This window comes from Bos javanicus, chromosome 9, assembly GCF_032452875.1.
Source record: "Bos javanicus breed banteng chromosome 9, ARS-OSU_banteng_1.0, whole genome shotgun sequence".
Lineage (NCBI taxonomy): Eukaryota > Metazoa > Chordata > Mammalia > Artiodactyla > Bovidae > Bos > Bos javanicus.
The window spans coordinates 28,107,287-28,128,634 of NC_083876.1; the positions used below are offsets into that span (position 1 = coordinate 28,107,287).

Sequence of the window (21,348 nt, forward strand, 5' to 3'; positions counted from 1 at the left end):
TGCATCTTAATTTTCAATAAGCAGTGTGATTAACATCTTTGCTGACAGTGAAATAACAGTGTTCAGAGAGAATGAATTAATCTTAAGGAGAACTTAAAATGAAGAAGTAACAAATACAGATGCCAAAGAGTTATTTTTTCCATAGTTTGTATTCATCATATGTCACTTGTTTTCTTTCGTTCTCCACAGTCAAACCCAAACCAACAAGTAAGAGATGAAATAAAATCTGAAAACTATTACTTGGCAATTTCAGCTTTTACAATATGCTTATTTTTCCCAATTATTATTTTTAGTTTTGCCTAATGCTAAAGTACTTCTGTAGGTAATAAATTACTATTATTGCTATGGCTTTGATTTAACATATTTGTCTTTCACTACTAATTAATAATTCACTATAATTGTATGGAAAAAAAATCTATGGAAATTGTATTACTAATACTAAAAGAGTGAGACTATACAATCTATAAATAACACTAAGAAGCTAGAATAAATAGGCAATATTTTAAACATACTTAATGAATAACAAAATAAAATTAAATAATATATACTTTTTGGTATTATGAAGCACATACTATTTTTAATTTGCTTTAGGCAGCATTGATTATGTTAGGTAATCTTTGGTATTATTCTTTTTCATAATTTTATGAAATATTAAATTTTGCCACTTGTTTATTAAAACCATGAAATTTTCTTATGAGCATAGATTTTAAAGATCATCCATTTCATTGCTCAGGAGTGATACAGATGTTACAGGTGTAGAGAGTTAAAAAAGTGACCAAAGGTCTCAGAAAAGCGTGAGCATTTGCCCACTGTCACAGTAGTAAATGTATCCAAAGTTGTGTCAGAACTGTGACCTTGGCTCTTGAATGATATGTATTTGTGAAACAGAGGCTTAGATGAAGATATGAGTGAATATTTGTCAAATGTTCTCTGGATCAGTATGAAAATGAATTGACAAGATCCAAAGATAGATTTGGTGAGGACAGTTAAGAAGTCATATTAGTGATTCAGGAGATAAAGTGAAATATATGGACCCTAAATAGAATGTATTTACCTCCTAGAACTTATTGCATGCATTTTGAATGCAATATAAAATATATACAGTTTGTATTATCTTTAATTTTGGAGTACTTTTGAAGTTCTATTATTATCACAGTTTTAGTAACTTGATTATTGGCTTGTTTTATTGTGCATGCTTATGTAACATTAACATTTATACAATTTTAAGATCATCGAAGTTCATTCTTGAATGCTATCAATCCTTACTTTACAAATATCCAATTAAATCTTATGAAACATAGATCCCACAGTTCCCCACCTACTTCACTGTTGGTGCAAGATGATGGGGAGAAAATAATATTGCTTGTGGAGAATCTCCAAATTCAGGCTGAGGGAAGGAAAGGACAGGTAAAGCAGAACAGCTCAGGGGTAATAAGCCTGGGGGTGATTAGTAAGAACCAGCACTTGGCAGTGATCTATTCTATTTCCACATAATCCTAACTCCATTCAAAATATCCTACTCTAAACAGCTTTATTTGAAATTCTACTTCTGATGAAAGAAAAATATCTCCTAAAATTTACTTTAATTCAAATATTTTTCAAAAGTCTGAGAAGAATATTAAGTACATGTTGTGATTCCAGTTGTCACGTCCTAGATTTAGTTGAGATTCATCTGTCAGAGTTCTAACTGAACCTAAAATGAGAGGGTAGTCCAGGAAAATGAAAATACAAAGCGTGATGCTTTCTGGAATAAAGCAAGTCTAGGTTAAATTGGAGAAGGAAATGGCAACCCACTCCAGTGTTCTTGCCTGTAGAATTCCAGGGACGGAGGAGCCTGGTGGGCGTCCGTCTATGGGGTCACACAGAGTCACACGACTGAAGTGACTTAGCAGCAGCAGCAGCAGCAGCAGGTTAAATTTTCAATAAGAAACGAATGACCAGCACCAAATTGCTTCTGTCCTGCCAAGAAGGGACCTAGAAGAAGTCAAAGAGGTAAAAAGGAAGCTTATAAAATGCCAAGACAAATATCATCTGCTTTAAAATATCTCCAAAGAATGAATCAAGCTTCAGCAAAGAAAGAAAAATCCTTCTACAATTATTCTCTTTTTTGTCATATTCTATCCTCTTCTTATACCAAGAGGGCTAGCATCTTCAAAGTATCTTACAGGATGCCCTGAGAATGAACCTGATCTTGTTTATAACATGTTTCCATGGCAATATGCTTTCTGTGTTCCAAGTGACATGCAAATGACTTTGGGAGCATGCTTCCCATACAAACTGAGGATTACCTCCAAATATATAGATAAGAAATGCTTGCTACACAAACAATCTACAGATTGTGAGTTAACTCTTATTTCTCTCTCTAGAAAAAGCTGAACATCAAGGAAAAGAATCTCCATCTATCAAAACAGGTGATTTTGCCTTTTTGGTTTGCATTCTATCCCAATTCACTGTTTTTATTACCTTTGAAAATTAAAGCAAAGCATATAAGCACTTTTTATTTTCTTTCCTGGTAATGTTTTGTCTTGTGATTTTGTAATAGAATCTAGTTTATCTGACATAAGAGCTATGGTAGATTGATAAGCAGTTTGCTAAATATTATAACCAACATATATGGAATGCTAAGCATTCTATTATAATACAGCTGTGTTAATGTAATAGTATTTGCTTTCATGATTCACAAGATCCTTCCAAAATATTCAGTGTTTTACTGATGCCAGTATTGATATCATTTATAATACTGGTAATGTTGACTTGGGGCTCACCAAATGGTGCAGTGGTAAAGAATCTGCCTGCCAATGCAAGAGATACAAGAGACATGGGTTCAATCCCTTGGTCAGAAAGATCCCCTGGAGTAGGAAATGGCAACCCACTCCAATATTCTTGCCTGGAGAATCCCATGGACAGAGGAGCCTGGTGGGCTGCAGTCCATGGGGTCACAAAGAGTCAGACAGAACTGAACATGAGCATGAATGTTGAGTCACTATTGAGATACTTTAAAATATCATATCTAATTGTACATATTATATTTCACTGAAAATTAATCATGGATTTCAACTTGTTATAATTTCTTAAAATAGAAATCATCCAATTCTATAGTAGCTTAATACTTTTAAAACTGTAATTCAATTTTTAAAATATATAATACTTGGCATGGTTCAACAATAAAGCAACCGGAGATTCACTGCAAAAATAAGCTTCCCTCCTCCCCTTCTTTTCCTGTTTTACCAGCTCCCATTTCCCAAGTATCCAATAATGTCTGATAGGTAATCATTGTTATTTTTTAATGTGTCCATCTAGCAATATTTGTAAAAGACATATACATATAAACATGTGCTTAGTCACTCAGTCATGCCCAACTCTCTGCGACCCCATGGACTGCATCCCACCAGGCTCCTCTGTCCATGGGGATTCTCTAGGGAAGAATACTGAAGTGGTTTGCCATGCCCTTCTTCAGGGGATCTTCACAACCCAGAAGTCGAACCCAAGCCTCCCACATTGCAGGTGGACTCTTTACCAGCTGAGCCACCAGGGAAGCCCACAAATACACACACATACCTGCATACAAATTTGCTTCCCTGGTAGCTCAACTGTGTAAAGAATCTGCTTGCAATGCAGGAGACCCAGGTTCGACTTCTGGGTCTGGAGGATCCCCTGGAGAATGGATAGTCTACAAATTTTATATATATATACATATATATATATATGTATATATACACCCACACATATATACACTCGCCTTTTTTACACAAGTCATGATATACTATAAATAGCTCTTTCCCTAGGTTTTTCTGTTTAATAGTGTTTGAAGATTTTTCTATATCAGTACACAAAGCATTTCTTTATTTAGTATTCTATTGTATTGTTATACAGAGTTTACTTAACTAGTCTCTGATTGACCTATATTTAAGTTATCTGACAAGCTTTCTTTAATGATATAAAATTATAAATATAATTATCTGTCTAGTTTTGTAAATTTATGTTTATGGTAAAAATTCCTTAAATATTTTAGTGAAATGATATAGTTAATGTAAGTTTTATAGATTTCTCTAATTGTTCTCTAAAAATTGTATTAACTTATATTTCCTCTGTTAATGAATTAATTTAATTTTGGATGATTCAAATTCTTCACAATCATCAAGAAATATTTAGTTCTTTATTAATAAATAGATATTTACATGTAAGTCTGCATAATTAATGCTTTTAGTTAATTTCAGAGGACAAAGCATATTTGAGAAACAAATCATGTATTTGGATGGCATAGTTTTGTGTTTTTCACCAACAATTCACTAATTTTTCTTGAGATTTTATAAAGTCAGCTTCTTCATTCAAAAGACTGGATTGGAAAGGTTTAAATAGTTAATATTAATTAATATTAATATGTTCTGAAAGGACAATAGCAGAATGTGTCTTTTATGCCATTCAGTAACAGTAAGGAGTTCAGATTATCTTAAGCATTAATTTTGCATCAGATGAAATATGAGGCTTTACAAGGATAAAGAGACCAAGAAAATCCTATACTTTGAAGTTTTATTGGAATATGGAATTCTTTAGAACATGATTTTAAAATTGCTCAAATTGTATTGCCTATTGCTCATTTTAAGATAAGTTTAGCGTTTTCTTATTTTAACTCAAACAGAATTATGAAATGTAAAAGTCTGATATTTTACCTATAGCCACAAAATGACCTTTTCTTTTCTTTTTTTTTTTTACTTTTTAGACAAACCAAAACCAACTCCAAGTAAGTGTACCATACTAAAATTGTAAGAATTTTCTATTTAAGTATTTAAATTTTATAATTTCTTTAAATTGTACATGCAGTAAAATTTATTGTGGTATGTTTATTAATGCAGTAGCTATTATGACATGCCTACATAAATGATTCCTATTGACAAAGAATAGTGTGTATTTTATTCATTAATATTTGAACATATATTTGAGTGTCAATTACACTATAGCAGTGAGGGAATGCCTAAAATGACTTCTGTTGTCATTATCTGTGTAATTTATTCAATTATCTTAACTAATACTGCCCACAAAAAAAAAAAAAAAGTGGTTCCATCTCTCTTTTATGTACTTCAGTTGTTAGGATACATTGAATAAATACAGTATGGAGGTTCCTCTTATAGTCATTGCTGGGTTAAACCAAGCTTGGAACACACAATACACATCTTCAATTATTTAATCTTAACATATTAGCTTTTTATTTTCATATTTCTTCAAAAGTTAAAGATGAGTTGTTTTAGTGTTTCAGAATCACTGTTTTATTGTAACATTTAAAACAATAGTAAAAAGGAATAATTTTTTAAATGTATGAAAAAATGAAAATGTATGAAATTTTATAAAAATGAAATTGTATATTTAGTACTATTAAATTATGATCTTGACATTACCCTGTGGGTAAATATGCACATTTCAATCGAGTGTAACTAGAAGTTGTGTCTAAAGATTTTCAATGCCAAGGACTAACCTGGTTCCTTAAAAGTGTTATAGATTTCTTGTGAATACATCTATGATTTTCTTCTGAATGGATTCAATGCCAGTGTTAAACATTAAATGTTGCCTTTGGGTTGGCAAAAATATCTAGTATATTTAGTCTGTGTAAATGCTACTAATATGAACGTTATTACAAAAATTAAGGCCTGAAAGTCAAAACTAGATTACTGATAAGAAATATCACCATAATTATTTGCAAATGCTGTTTTGTTTATAAAACATTATTCATTATATATATTTGTTCTTATATAACATTTTTATATTTTGTCTCACTACTCTGACTGTAGTCATTATGAGTTGAAATTATTTTTGTGATATTTTAAAATCTCGTCTCTCAACCCCACTCATTGCACTAAGTCCTTGTTATACATGAAGTTGCTTTATGAAAAGTTAATGAATGAATGTGTGCAGGCACATGTTCAAATCATGTTAAAAGTTTATGTAATGGAGATTTATAATTTGTAATTGAGAAAACTACCCAAATGTCTTCAAACTGATTCATTCTACCATGTATGAATAGACTATTTAATATTAATTTATATAGTGGTCCTATTTCCAGAATAGATACCAGTTATGTCTTCAGAAATATTAGTTACCAACGTATCTCTTTGCCATTTTGAGTATGTGTCTATTGTCACTACTTTTGCAATTAATATGAAATAACATAAAGATGAAGTTCAGTTGTCTGCTACTGGAAAAAACAAAATTATTATTTCCTTTTATTTTTCTTCCTTCCTTCTATTATTTTTTTCTAAAGAGGAAACACAAGAAGTAACAGAATCAGGTAAATATTTGCTTTCACAGAGGAGGTAACACAGATCAATAGGAATAGTATTTAAATTTGAATCTCTATATAGCTGCGTAACATTTGGGAAAATCCATTAACAGCTCAGATTCTCAGTTTACTCATCTATAGAATAGACATAATGACTTTCCAAAAGGCTTGTAATAAGTATGAAATGAAATAACGTATATAACATTCCCACTACATGCTTGGTTGTCACTCATTAAATATTGGTGTCCTTCTTACTCTTGTCTGATAAATTGGAGAAGGAAATGGCAACCCACTCCAGTATCTTGCCTGGAAAATCCCATGGACGGAGGAGTCTGGTGGGTTATAGGCCATGGGGTCGCAAAGAGTCGGACACGACTGAGAGACTTCACTTTCCCTTTCCCTTTCTTACTCTTGTCTGATAAATATAGTTAAAGAAAAGCATCAGTCAGTCAAAACTCTGGTTTAAAAAGCATGTGTCCACATTTTCCTCAGAGATATATTGTGACTCTTACATTGTTTTTACTCAACAGTTAATTCATTGAGTATTCATAGCACTAATCAAATTTTCATTTCCTAAAGGTAACAGTAGAAAATTTGAATGTTTTTTCTGTTACTAGTTTAAACTTATTAATAAATGCATGGCTTACTCTAGCTTTACTTGAAAACATGTACAAAAATAAAACCAGAAAACAAAAGGAGGAGGTTGTGATTTATAAAACCAAATAACCAAGGATAACAGAAATATACATGTTCTTACACAAGGGCAGGAGACTTTATCTTCACATCTTTAAAAGCAGAACCTTGACCCTCTTTCACTTACAGGATTAAGTTTCATCTGCAAATATTTACTCCAAAACTGAGTAAGAAAATTATGTTTTTAAGCCAATGTTATTGTTATTTTTCCCCCCTAGCAAAAAAGAAAATTGAAAAATCTGAAAAGGAAAGTAAAGGTAAATACATTTTAAGGCATGTATATCAAATTAGTGATAAAAGCATAGGAATCAAAAATATGTAATTATACAAATTATATCACTTAAAAAAGCAATTCATGAAAATATGGACATTGGTTTTAAAGTATATATCAGAATCGAAGCTATGTAGGGTGTTATTCATGCAAGGAGTGTAGTATTACATTATTATTAGATATCTAAAGGGAACAGGAACTGAGATCTTAAAGCAAACTCCATCTGTTATTGCTATATTAACACCATAGAGTTCTTTTCATATAACTCCTGAATTGTAAATATTGACTGCAAAATATGTAATTTCAAACTTAGAAAGACCTATGAATAAATACATATATGACTCTACCATTTTATCTCTATAGAAAAAGCAGAAGTGAGACATCTTAAAGAAGAAAAAGGTAATTTTTAAAAGCTTAAAACTTCCTGAAGTCAAAATATTTTGAATAAATATGTATATGACTCTACCATTTTATCTCTATAGAAAAAGCAGAAATGAGACATCTTAAAGAAGAAAAAGGTAATTTTTAAAAGCTTAAAACTTCCTGAAGTCAAAATATTTTGAATAAATATGTATATGACTCTACCATTTTATCTCTATAGAAAAAGCAGAAATGAGACATCTTAAAGGAGAAAAAGGTAATTTTTAAAAGCTTAAAACTTCCTGAAGTCAAAATATTTTGAATAAATATGTATATGACTCTACCATTTTATCTCTATAGAAAAAGCAGAAATGAGACATCTTAAAGAAGAAAAAGGTAATTTTTATTTACTTATTTTTTCTTTTTTTAATTTAATTTTATTTTTAAACTTTACATAATTGTATTAGTTTTGCCAAATATCAAAATGAATCCGCCACAGGTATACATGTGTTCCCCATCCTGAACCCTCCTCCCTCCTCCCTCCGCATACCCTCCCTCTGGGTCATCCCAGTGCACTAGCCCCAAGCATCCAGTATCGTGCATCAAACCTGGACTGGTGACTCATTTCATACATGATATTTTACATGTTTCAATGCCATTCTCCCAAATCTTCCCACCCTCTCCCTCTCCCACAGAGTCCATAAGACTGTTCTATACATCAGTGTCTCTTTTGCTGTCTCGTACACAGGGTTATTGTTACCATCTTTCTAAATTCCATATATATGCGTTAGTATACTGTATTGGTGTTTTTCCTTCTGGCTTACTTCACTCTGTATAATAGGCTCCAGTTTCATCCACCTCATTAGGACTGATTCATTTTATCTCTATAGAAAAAGCAGAAATGAGACATCTTAAAGAAGAAAAAGGTAATTTTTAAAAGCTTAAAACTTCCTGAAGTCAAAATATTTTGAATAAATATGTATATGACTCTACCATTTTATCTCTATAGAAAAAGCAGAAATGAGACATCTTAAAGGAGAAAAAGGTAATTTTTAAAAGCTTAAAAGTTCCTGAAGTCAAAATATTTTTGAATAAATATGTATATGACTCTGTCATTTTATCTCTATAGAAAAAGCAGAAATGAGACATCTTAAAGGACAAAAAGGTAATTTTTAAAAGCTTAAAATTTCCTGAAGTCAAAGTATTTTGAATAAATATGTATATGACTCTATCATTTTATCTCTATAGAAAAAGCAGAAATGAGACATCTTAAAGAAGAAAAAGGTAATTTTTAAGAGCTTAAAAGTTCCTGAAGTCAAAATATTTTGAATAAATATGTATATGACTCTGTCATTTTATCTCTATAGAAAAAGCAGAAATGAGACATCTTAAAGAAGAAAAAGGTAATTTTTAAAAGTTTAAAAGTTACTGAAGTCAAAGTATTTTGAGTCAAAATTTATTTATTTCAATTTTAAAGAAAACTTTTCTTTATGTACGCGATGATTGCTGGCCTGATTAAAAGAAGAAGAGTGGTAAATAATCACAGCCTGTGATAATGACAGTGTCAGAGGAGCGATGGATGCAGGCCACGCCTGCAGTGTGCAGTCGTGTGTTGGTCATTGGTGAGAAACTGGTTAGAAGCTGCATTGCAATGCTGCTTTTTTACCTTAACTTTAGTTTTATTTATTTAGGAAACTACATAAATAATACAATAATCACTGATTTCCATGTTTAGTCATCTAAAAACCTTATACAGGCCTTAATCATCAGAGAAATATTCTGTCGAGTCAGGAGCAAAGCATTCTTAGACATACCAAAAAGATTACTAATAACAAAAGAAGACACTTTTCTGGTTTATATCTAAATTCAATTGATCAGCATTACCCATTGTCCGTGGACTCAGATTCATTTAAATACCCTGTAATCACTGAGTTCAGGTCATATCTATGTTTATGCAGATACAACAATCTCTTCAGCTAACATTTATTTTTCTTAGGTGTTAGCAGAAAACTTTTAAAACACCTTGAGAAAATATTTACAACATTTAAATTATTCTCATGTTGCTAAAGCTTAGAGTTGAAGTGAGCCAAAGTTTTTATGAATATTTGCTCTGAAAGTTAATATTTTAATTTACATTTTCCTTTTTATACAGTGCCAACAAGAAAAGAAAGTCTTCAATTACACAATGTGACAAAAGGTAATCTTGACCTTGGTAAATCCTCAAATGCTGTGTTGATGTGGAGATGCCTGAATTATGTTGGTGCTTAATATTAACACTAAATTTCTAAAGCAAGAAAGTCTAGCTGTGTATACAATTCTAACAGCAGGGGAAGTGGACAGGTAGGAAATAGAACAGAATGCTTACATTTCAGTGGAAAACTAGGAAATGTGAAGAAATAGAAACTATTAACAACATAAACAGGAGAATGGCACCCCACTCCAGTATTCTTGCCTGGAGAATCCCAGGGACAGAGGAGCCTAGTGGGCTGCCGTCTATGGGGTCGCACAGAGTTGGACACGACTAAAGTGACTTAGCAGCAGCAGCAACAACATAAACATTCATTAGATATCCCAGTACCTATCAGAAGGAAAAATTTATTATTGTAAGAAGACTTTCCCAGCATGACTACATTCAAGGATGATAGAGTAGTAAAAAGAGAAGGAGCCAATAGTCTGTTTATCTGCAACTACATCAAATATAACTAATATCATGAATATAGTTTTATTATTTATAAGTCAATCTTTGAAATTAATTCAACATAGATACAAAGTAGATAGCAGAGGGCAGAAGCTAGCATGCACATGACAGGCAGGTGTTCTTCACCCAAAATGAGAATGACCTATTTTAGTGACATCATCATAAAACTGTAAGAGTATAACTGAATTACTTAGTCTGGGTCATAAAATTTTAGATGAATCTAATGAATTCAAAATGTAACAAAACATAAGTGATTTATATTTTAAAATGCTAAGTAAACATGCCATAATTAAATAAGAATTTTCATTCAGAATAAATATAGATCTCTAGTCTGTGTGTATACTGGGAGTGTGGAGAGGGAGGAACCTAGTTTTTCACTGGTCCCTGTTGCTGCTTACTGTAATGTGTATACCTGAAATGGCAGAACATATTTAGACACAATTTTTAGTAATATTAAGGTGTAAAATTTAGAGTAAGAGAGCAAATCAGATTTGTAAAATGATACAAGAACACAATTTTTATATTGGAAATTTCTCCAGAAATGTTATATCTTTTAAGATACTTAGCCAGAAGAATAGGAGAAGGCAATGGCACCTCACTCTAGTATTCTTGCCTGGAAAATCCCATGGACGGAGGAGCCTGGTAGGCTCCAGTCCATGGGGTCGCTAAGAGTCGGACACGACTGAGCGACTTCACTTTCACTTTTCACTTTCATGCATTGGAGAAGGAAATGGCAACCCACTCCAATGTTCTTGCCTGGAGAATACCAGGGACGGGGGAGACTGGTGGGCTGCCGTCTATGGGGTAGCACAGAATCGGACACGACTGAAGCGACATAGCAGCAGCAGCAGCAGCAGGCAGAAGAATAAAAAGTAATGTATTACTTTGAAAACTCACAGCTATAGCCTTTCCTATTATTATTTCAACTTCCATCTTAGTATAGACCCAGTGATCATTCACAGTTTAAAGCTGAGTTAATGTTAGGTGAAGGAAGTCTAACCTCTAGGAGTGTTTACCTGATAGAGACAGGAGTTGGCTCCAAGTGGGTGTGGTGTCAAAGGCTTAAGCCCATTCAATCACATTTTAATATGAAGAAAAGTTATGACCAACCTAGATAGCATATTGAAAAGCAGAGACATTACTTTGCTAACAAAGGTCCATCTAGTCAAGGCTGTGGTTTTTCCAGTAGTCATGTATGGATGTGAGAGTTGGACTGTGAAGAAAGCTGAGTGCCGAAGAATTGATGCTTTTGAACTGTGGTGTTGGAGAAGACTCTTGAGAGACCCTTGGACTGCAAGGAGATCCAACCAGTCCATTCTAAAGGAGATAGGTCCTGGGTGTTCATTGGAAGGACTGATGCTAAAGCTGAAACTCCAGTACTTTGGCCACCTCATGCGAAGAGTTGACTCATTGGAAAAGACTCTGATGCTGGGAGGGATTGGGGGCAGGAGGAGAAGGAGACGACAGAGGATGAGATGGCTGGGTGGCATCACCGACTCGATGGACGTGAGTCTGAGTGAACTCCGGGAGTTGGTGATGGACAAGGAGGCCTGGCGTGCTGCAATTCATGGGGTTGCAAAGAGTCGGACATGACTGAACGACTGAACTGAACTGAACCACATTATGGTAGGCAAATATAAGGGAAAGCTTTCTACCAATTAGAGCAGCCCAAAGATAAAATGTGCTTCCCTGGTGGCTCAGACAGTAAAGAATCTGCCTGCAATGTGGGAAACCTGGGTTTAATCCCTGGGTTGGGAAGGTCCCCTGGAGGAGGGCATGGCAACCCACTCCTATACTCTTGCCTGGAGAACCCCCATGGATAGAGGAGCCTGTCCAGCTACAGTTTCACTTTCAAAGACAAAAGGCACCCCACTTTGTCCCCTAGAAAGTGGTCTATTGGTGCTGACTAGAGGGTGGCTGTCCAAAGGATTCTAGGGATTTGGACACTGGATAGAAGCTTCTTTCTTACTGTATTCTGTGAGTCCATTTCTAAGATCTTCATATTATGAATACATGGCAGGAAAAAATAATTACATGTGAAAACATAAGGGACTTGATTTAGGTCATACCTGAATGGTCTAGTGGTTTTCCCCACTTGCTTCAATTTAAGTCGAATTTGGCAATAAGGAGTTCATGATCTGAGCCACAGTCAGCTCCCAATCTTGTTTTTGGTGACTGTATAGAGCTTCTCCATCTTTGGCTGCAAAGAATATAATCAATCTGATTTCAGCATTGACCATCTGGTTATGTCCATGTGTAGAGTCTTCTCTTGTGTTGTTGGAAAAGGGTTATTGTTATGACCAGTGCATTCTCTTGGCAAAACTCTATTAGCCTTTCCCTGCTTCATTCTGTACTCCAAGGCCAAATTTGCCTGTTACTCCAGGTGTTTATTGACTTCTACTTTTGCATTCCAATCCCCTATAATGCAAAGGACATCTTCTTTGGGTGTTAGTTCTAAAAGGTCTTGTAGGTCTTCATAGAACTGTTCAACTTGAGCTTCTTCAGCATTACTGGTCAGGGCATAGACTTGGATTAACGTGATAAAGATATACCCATTTGAATGCAGAGTTCCAAAGAATAGCAAGGAAAGATAAGAAAGCCTTGTTCAATGATCAATGCAAAGAAATAGAGGAAAACAATAGAATGGGAAAGACTAGAGATCTCTGCAAGAAAATTAGAGATACCAAAGGAACATTTCATGCAAACATGGGTTTGATAAAGGACAGAAATGGTAGGGACCTAACCAAAGCAGAAGATATTAAGAATAAATGGCAAGAATACACAGACGAACTGTACAAAAAAGATCTTCACGACCCAGATAATCACAGTGGTGTGATCACTTACCTATAGCCAGATGTCCTGGAATGCAAAGTCAAGTGGGCCAAACTTAGGAAGCATCACTATGAACAAAGCTAGTGGAGGTGATGGAATTCCAGTTGAGCTATTTCAAATCCTGAAAGGTGATGCTGTGAAAGGGCTGCACTCAATATGCCAGCAAATTTGGAAATCTCAGCAGTGGCCACAGGACTGGAAAAGGTCAGTTTTCATTCCAATCCCAAAGAAAGGCAATGCCAAAGAATGCTCAAACTACTGCACAATTGTACTCATCTCACACGCTAGTAAAGTAATGCTTAAAATTCTCCAAGCCAGGATTCAGCAATACATGAACCATGAACTTCCAGATGTTCAAGCTGGTTTTAGAAGAGGCAGAGGAACCAGAGATCAAATTGCCAATATCCACTGGATCATCAAAAAAGCAAGAGAGTTTCAGAAAAACATCTATTTCTGCTTTATTGACTATGCCAAAGCCTTTGACCATGTGAATCACAATAAACTGTGGAAAATTCTGAAAGACATGGGAATACCAGACCACCTGACCTGCCTCTTGAGAAACCTGTATGCAGGTCAGGAAGCAACAGTTAGAACTGGACATGGAACAACAGACTGGTTCCAAACAGGAAAAGAAGTACTGTATATTGTCAAGGCTGTATATTGTCACCCTGCTTATTTAACTTATATGTAGAGTACATCATGAGAAACGCTGGGCTGGAAGAAGCACAAGCTGGAATCAAGATTGCGGGGAGAAATATCAATAACCTCAGATATGCAGATGACACCACCCTTAAGGCAGAAAGTGAAGAACTAAAGAACCTCTTGATGAAAGTGAAAGAGGAGAGTGAAAAAGTTGGCTTAAAGCTCAACATTCAGAAAATGAAGATCATGGCATCCGGTCCAATTACTTCATGGCAAATAGAAGGGGAAACAGTGGAAACAGTGTCAGACTTTATTTTTTTGGGCTCCAAAATCACTGCAGATGGTGATCCCAGCCATGAAATTAAAAGACACTTACTCCTTGGATGGAAAGTTATGACCAACCTAGACTAGACAGCATATTAAAAAGCAGAGACATTACTTTGCCAACAAAGGTCCATCTAGTCAAGGCTATGGTTTTTCCAGTAGTCATGTATGGATGTGAGAGTTGGACTATAAAGAAAGCTGAGCACCAAAGAATTGACGCTTTTGAACTGTGGTGTTGGAGAAGAGTCTTGAGAGTCCCTTGGACTGCAAGGAGATCCAACCAGTCCATCCTAAAGGAGATTAGTCCTGGGTGTTCATTGGAAGGACTGATGCTGAGGCTGCAACTCCAATAGTTTGGCCACCTGATGTGAAGAGCTGACTCACTGGAAAAGACCCTGATGCCGGGAAAGATTGAGGGCTGGAGAAGAAGGGGATGACAGAGGATGAGATGGTTGGATGGCATCACTGACTCAATGGACATGAGTTTGGGTAAACTCTGGGAGTTGGTGATGGGCAGGGAGGCCTGGCATGCTGTGGTTTATGGGGTCGCAGTCAGACACTTCTGAGAGACTGAACTGAACTGAAAGCATAAGTCTAACCTAGAACTAGTTGAGAATATAAGCACATTCTATTCATTCCTTCACTCAAGTAATGGTTCATTACATCTAAATTCCTGTCTCTTTAGCCAATGCTATTTAGAAAGGAAAGATTATAGCATTAGCTTTTCTAAAGTATTTTTCTGAATTCCATTAGCCTAACTTTTGTAACTTTGCAATTATTAGGATATATCAGAAACTCTACAAGTCTTAAAGTAAAACACGTTATGCAGATTCCTTAAAAATTATATTTTCAAACCTAGCCCTTTAAATTAGACATTAATGGAATATGAATGTTACCCATTCTCTCTGTTTCAGAAAGTTAGAAAGTCTGCTATATTTAAGACAGTCATTTCACTTTATATCTTCATCCTAAATACATAGAGTTTAATGGAAAAACATATTTGAAGAATTATAATCTCTCATTGAAACTAATAAATCAATGATTATGAAAATTTAGTTGATTTTACATGTTGCTTTTTAAGATTTTGGAGAAGGTTTTATTCATGTCCAAAAGGAAAATAATTCTCAATAATGTATTTTATGAAATTTTGAAAGTTTAAAGCAAGTATTTAGATTAATTATATCATGCAAAGTAATTTCACTGGCGTTGGATATAATTATAGTTTAACCAAAACAATTTAACAAAGATCCTGATGATTTTAGTAAGCATGTTTAAAAGCTTAAGTATGTTGTGACACCTGCAATGATTAATAACTTTTTTATGTCTCACATAATAACAATTAAGATATTCAAAGATCCATGTTATCAGACAACAGAGAGCTCCACTTACTCACTAACTCATGAAAAATAAGGAAGAAAGTCAAAAGATATTAGATACTTTTATGCAGTCTATTGATGTATAATATCTTTGTATTTTACCTGAGTTAAACAAGACTTGTTTTCTTTATTTTTAGTAGAAAAACCCGCAAGAATATCAAGTAAGTACTGCTTATATTGATAATAAATTCTCTTTGGCATACAGTATGAATTTCAAGCTGAAATTCATGAAATATTTATTTTTTTAATGTGTTCAGAAATTGAGTCATTTCATATTAAACCTTCTGACAGGATTTTGATGACTTTTCATCTTATTTATGTTGAAACTTAAAAAACAAAACTGCATTATTAAAATAACTTGTAACAAATACCTTACCATGTTCTTGAGCCTGAAGATTAAAGTGACTTGCATTCAATACATAAGTCTTTTCAGTGATTAAGGTTGAATGGAATAAAATAATCCTACTTTCGTCTTCAGCCCTCAATCACTAAACGTTTGGAATAGAGCACATCTGGTTGAGCAATAATGCTTGCTTTGCTGTTGTTTTCTAATGTTCATTAACTTAATTATAGGTCTGAAAAGAATACATAGTTAGGAATAGATCTAATCTTATGTGTAACATACACTGACCAAACTCTCAGAAAATACTCTCTGAAATACCAAGATCTAGGTGTAGATAGCAGCTCAAATGATACATGCCACAACTATGAATTTTCCTATAAATCTTAAAATTCTGGGAAATAGCAAATTTCCTTCTCAAGTTTCCGGATTTAAGAAGACAAATGATTTTAAATCAGTGCTATCTAAGGCAGTATCACTAGAGCCGCATCTGTAGTTTTAAATTTTCAAGTGGACACATTAAACGGCTTCCCTGGTAGCTGACCTGGTAAAGAATCCACCTGCAATGCAGGATACCCCAGTTTGATTCCTGGGTTGGGAAGATCCTCTGGAGACAGGATAGACTACCCACTCCAGTATTCTTGGGCTTCCCTGGGGGTCCAGATTGTAAAGAAACCTCCTGCAATGCAGGAGATCTAGGTTCGATCCCTGGGTTGCGCAGATCCCCTGGAGAAGGGCATGGCAACCCTCTCCAGTATTCTTGCCTGGAGAATCCACATGAACAGAGGAGCCTGGCAGGCTACAGTCCATGCGGTGGCAAAGAGTTGGACACAACTGAGAAACTAAGCGCAGCACAGACACATTAAAAGGGTAAAGACAAATAGATGAAAACAATTTTAATATTTGTATCTGATGCTATTTTCAAATATTTTTTCAAAATGTAATCTATACAGAAGTATTTGATAGTTTATCTAATTTTTTATTGAGCCTTTGAAATTGTGGGTGTATATTATACTTATGGCACATTTTGATTTGCACTAGCTGTATTTCAATTCTCTAACAGCCCAGGGCGTCAGTGGCTACTGCATTGGGCGGAGCAGTTCTCAGGATTTATTGAGTATTTCTGCTGTGTTCAATATTTAGTGAGTAATAAGGATGATATAAGACAATCAGTAAAGGTGGTACTTGCCATATATCTCAAAGTTCCTTGACTGCAAGTAATAGAGCTCCATATGGACTTGCTTCAGATATTTTTGAAAAAAGGAAAATAATTACAAGGTTACAGCACTGTCTCATTGATGCACAGGCAAAGCTAATATTTGATCTTCAGAAAACCCTCTGAAACTATCTCGCTCCACACCCTTCCCCTACGGCCAAAGGTAGTCAGGATAGAATTCATTTAGGAGATAATTCTACAATTTGTATTTGAAAAATGGTTAGGATTGGATAATTGGCAAAAGAAGGTGTAAAGAAAAAACTCACTTGTCCTGTGTATTTCTCCTTTACTCTCACGCTACTACCATACTCCTAACACTTCTGATACCAGGCAAGTAGGATTGTTTTCATACTAAGCATTTCTCTGTGACACCAGCTCTCCTACAATTCAATTTAATTCTGATACTAACTAGACTTAGCACATCATAAATTGCCAATCAAAAATTTATCTGTGAGCTGTTTGTATACTTTGGAGATTAATCCCTTGTTAGTTGCATCATTTACAAATATTTTCTCCCATTCTGTAGATTGTCTTTTTGTCTTGTTTATAGTTTTCTTTATTGTGCAAAAGCTTTTAAGTGTAATTAGGTTCCATTTGTTTATTTTTGTTTTTATTTACATTGCTCTAGGAAAAGGATTCAAAAAACACAGATACAGTTTATATCAAAAAGTGTTCTGCCTATATTTTCCTCTAGGAGTTTTATAGTATCTAATCTTAAATTTAGGTCTTCAGTCCATTTGGAGTTTATTTTTGTGTATGGTGTTAGAGAATGTTCTAATTTCATTCTTTAACATGTAGCTGTTCAGTTTTCCAAGCATCATTTATTGAAGAGACTGTCTTTTCTTCGTTGTATATTCTTGCTTCCTTTGTCATAGGTTAATTGACTATATATGTTGGGGGTTATTTCTGGGCTTTTTATCCCATTCCATTGATCTCAATTTCTCTTTTTGCGCCAGTGATATGCTGTTTTGATTATTCCAGCTTTGCAGTATAATCTGAAGTCAGGGAGCCTAATTCCTCCAGTTCAGTTTTTCTTTCTTAAGATTTCTTTGGCTGTGTTAGAAAGCAGTGAGATGTAAGAACATATAGGTTGAAACTATGAGGTAGAGAACCTGCCCATCAAGGAACTCTAGACTTATTGCCACAGAGGGCTATGGTTTATTTTGTGTAAAGGAGTGAAATATGGAGGAATTGTTGGAAAGTCTAACCTCATAAGAATAGCAGTAATAGAAGTAGTAAGAATAAGAGTAGTAACTGAAAAGAGAAATGTGTGAGGAAGACAATATATTGATTCTGGTGGATAATAAGATATAAATATCCAAGACATCATGGAATAACGCATTTTATTATTTTTTAATTTAAATTTATTTATTTTAATTGGAGGCTAATTACTTTATAATATTGTATTGGTTTTGCCATACATCAGCATGAATCTGCCACAGGTGTACACGTTCCCAATCCTGAACCCCCTCCCATCTCCCTCCCCATACCATCCCTCTAGGTCATCCCGGTGCACCAGCCCCAAGCATCCTGTATCCTGGACTGGCGATTCGTTTCTTATATGATATTATACATGTTACAATGCCATTCTCCCAAATCATCCCACCCCAAAACACCAATACAGTATACTAACGCATACATATGGAATTTAGAAAGATGGTAATGATAACCCTGTATGTGAGACAGCAAAAGAGACACAGATGTATAGAACAGTCTTTTGGAATAATGCATTTTAATAAGCTTGTTTTGTGTGTATATGAAAATTATGTTTTTATAGCACATACTTTTCATCATGCCTTTTTAGAGGTAATTATCAAAAACTGCCTCAGATACATATCAAGCAGAACATACTAAAGATAATTTAAACTAAAGAATCATTGTTCTTTCCCTGAACTCTCTTTTTTTTTTAACATTATGTAATTTTTTTTGTCCGATGTCTAATTTATTTTTTAGCTGTTTGTCTTTACTAAAGGAAGTTGATGAAATAGTTCCTTTGTGCCCATTGCTCCCTTCCAACCTTCTCTCCACCGCTAGGGCCTGTGTCTCTTGTCCTCTGAACAGAAGCAGGTCTTCCACCTCTGCACTATCATTTTTTCTGCTTTGGTGCTGGATGCGCACAGACCATTATTCATTCCCAGATTTTTTTGTTGGGAATGGGGGAGACTGTTAATATGTGGGAAAAGACTGATGTAAAATAGAGAAGCAGTATCTCTTTCCGAAATCTCGTGGCTTACTCTGATTGAGATTCTTGAAATCATCCTGGTGGACTAGATTCTCAGCTACCCTGAGGGTTTGTTTTAGGAATAAAAAATAATCAGCAAAATAATAGTATTTCTTTATTACATCAGTGAAAGTAACATTGCAGAATCAAAATTTCCATGATTCACAGACTATTATGGTTTAATTGATATTTGTTCTGTGGGTTTACTTTATCAAAGGATGTAGATTTCTAATTTCTGAATAGTCATTTAATTTTCATTCTGTATTTTTTACTTTGTATGTATGGTAAATATATAATGAAATTACCTTTCACAGAGTTTTGAGGAAGACCTCAAGAGGCATGAAACTATACTATATTTAAGATATAATTACTGATACTTTTACCTGTGGCGGATTCATTTCGATATTTGGCAAAACTAATACAATATTGTAAAGTTTAAAAATAAAATAAAATTAAAAAAAATAAAAGCAAAACAAATATTCACATTCTTGAATTTTAAAGTATAATTATTTCTTGCTGATATTAATATTTTAAGGCTTTGGAAAACTTTTCCTTTGAGAAAAAATTGTGTACAAAAAAATTACTTAAAACATCATTCCCAGGAACTTGCCTGTAGGCAAAACATGAAACAAAGCAAGGGAATGAGGAACTACAGTCTTTAAGAGCAAATGGGGCAAGGGAAGTCTTGCACCTAGAAGAGTATCAAGGTTCTTGACATAGCTGAGACACTGACAGTATATTTATATTATATTTATAATTAAGGAAAAAGATTTTATAAGAATCCATAGTTTTTGTTCTTAGTATCTACTAGTCAACATTTAAGTAAAGCTAGGTTGGCTTGCCCTTGAAAATGAGTACTTTAAAAGAATGATGTATTAAGAACACTTCTTAAAATTATTCTATGTAGAAATTTAACTTTGACACCTTTTTCTGTAACATTTTTATCTGATCAGAAATAGTGAGGATTTTACTGTTAGCACCTCACCAAAATTATCTGTGTAGACAGGTTTGAATCATTGTAAAGTCTCTGAGATCAAATATTTGTATTAAAATAATGAATTTAACTTTTTCATAAAATACTGATACATTTTAATCTTTTCAGTTCTGTTCAGTTCAGTTCAGTCGCTCAGTCGTGTCTGACTCTTTGCGACCCCATGATCTCAGCACACCAGGCCTCCCTGTCCATCACCAACTCCCAGAGTTCACTCAGACTCACATCTGTCGAGACCATGATGCCATCCAGCCATCTCATCCTCTGTTGTCCCCTTCTCCTCCTGCCCCCAATCCCTCCCAGCATCAGAGTCTTTTCCAATGAGTCAACTCTTCACATGAGGTGGCCAAAGTACTGGAGTTTCAGCTTTAGCATCATTCCTTTCAAAGAAATCCCAGGACTGATCTCCTTTAGAATTGCCTGGTTGGATCTCCTTGCAGTCCAAGGGACTCTCAAGAGTCTTCTCCAACACCACAGTTCAAAAGCATCAATTCTTCAGCATCCAGCTTTCTTCACAGTCCAACTCTCACATCCATACATGACCACTGGAAAAACCATAGCCTTGACTAGACGGACCTTTGTTGGCAAAATAATGTCTCTGCTTAATCAATATGCTATCTAGGTTGGTCATAACTTTTCTTCAAAGGAGTAAGCGTCTTCTAATTTCATGGCTGCAGTCACCATCCCCAGTAATTTTGGAGCCCAGAAAAATAAAGTCTGACACTGTTTCCACTGTTTCCCCATCTATTTCCCATGAAGTGATGGGACCAGATGCCATGATCTTCATTTTCTGAATGTTGAGTTTTAAGCCAACTTTTTCACTCTCCTCTTTCACTTTCATCAAAAGGCTTTTTAGTTCCTCTTCACTTTCTGCCATAAGGGTGGTGTCATCTGCATATCTAAGGTTATTGATATTTCTCCCGGCAATCTTGATTCCAGCTTGTGCTTCTTCCAGCCCAGCGTTTCTCATGATGTACTCTGCATATAAGTTAAAAAAGCAGGGTGACAATATCCAGCCTTGACGTATTCCTTTTCCTATTTGGAACCAGTCTGTTGTTCCATGTCCAGTTCTAACTGTTGCTTCCTGACCTGCATACAAATTTCTCAAGAGGC

General features: G+C 34.7%; 1 protein-coding gene across 50 annotated transcripts in view; it reads left to right on the forward strand.

The window, feature by feature from the left end:
• Positions 1–21,348, forward strand: part of TRDN (triadin) — a 415,136-nt gene that overhangs the window by 375,277 nt on the left and 18,511 nt on the right. For 9 of the 50 annotated variants that reach the window (XM_061427426.1, XM_061427397.1, XM_061427396.1 and 6 more), the window contains 15 exons: positions 190–207; positions 2,367–2,411; positions 4,721–4,741; positions 6,254–6,280; positions 7,183–7,221; positions 7,718–7,753; positions 7,837–7,872; positions 7,956–7,991; positions 8,486–8,521; positions 8,605–8,640; positions 8,725–8,760; positions 8,844–8,879; positions 8,963–8,998; positions 9,748–9,792; positions 15,605–15,628. In XM_061427426.1, the coding sequence (XP_061283410.1) occupies positions 190–207; positions 2,367–2,411; positions 4,721–4,741; positions 6,254–6,280; positions 7,183–7,221; positions 7,718–7,753; positions 7,837–7,872; positions 7,956–7,991; positions 8,486–8,521; positions 8,605–8,640; positions 8,725–8,760; positions 8,844–8,879; positions 8,963–8,998; positions 9,748–9,792; positions 15,605–15,628 (507 nt within the window). The remainder of the gene's footprint in view (positions 1–189; positions 208–2,366; positions 2,412–4,720; positions 4,742–6,253; positions 6,281–7,182; positions 7,222–7,717; positions 7,754–7,836; positions 7,873–7,955; positions 7,992–8,485; positions 8,522–8,604; positions 8,641–8,724; positions 8,761–8,843; positions 8,880–8,962; positions 8,999–9,747; positions 9,793–15,604; positions 15,629–21,348) is intronic. The other 41 variants (XM_061427384.1, XM_061427395.1, XM_061427383.1 and 38 more) reach the window with 36 other exon arrangements.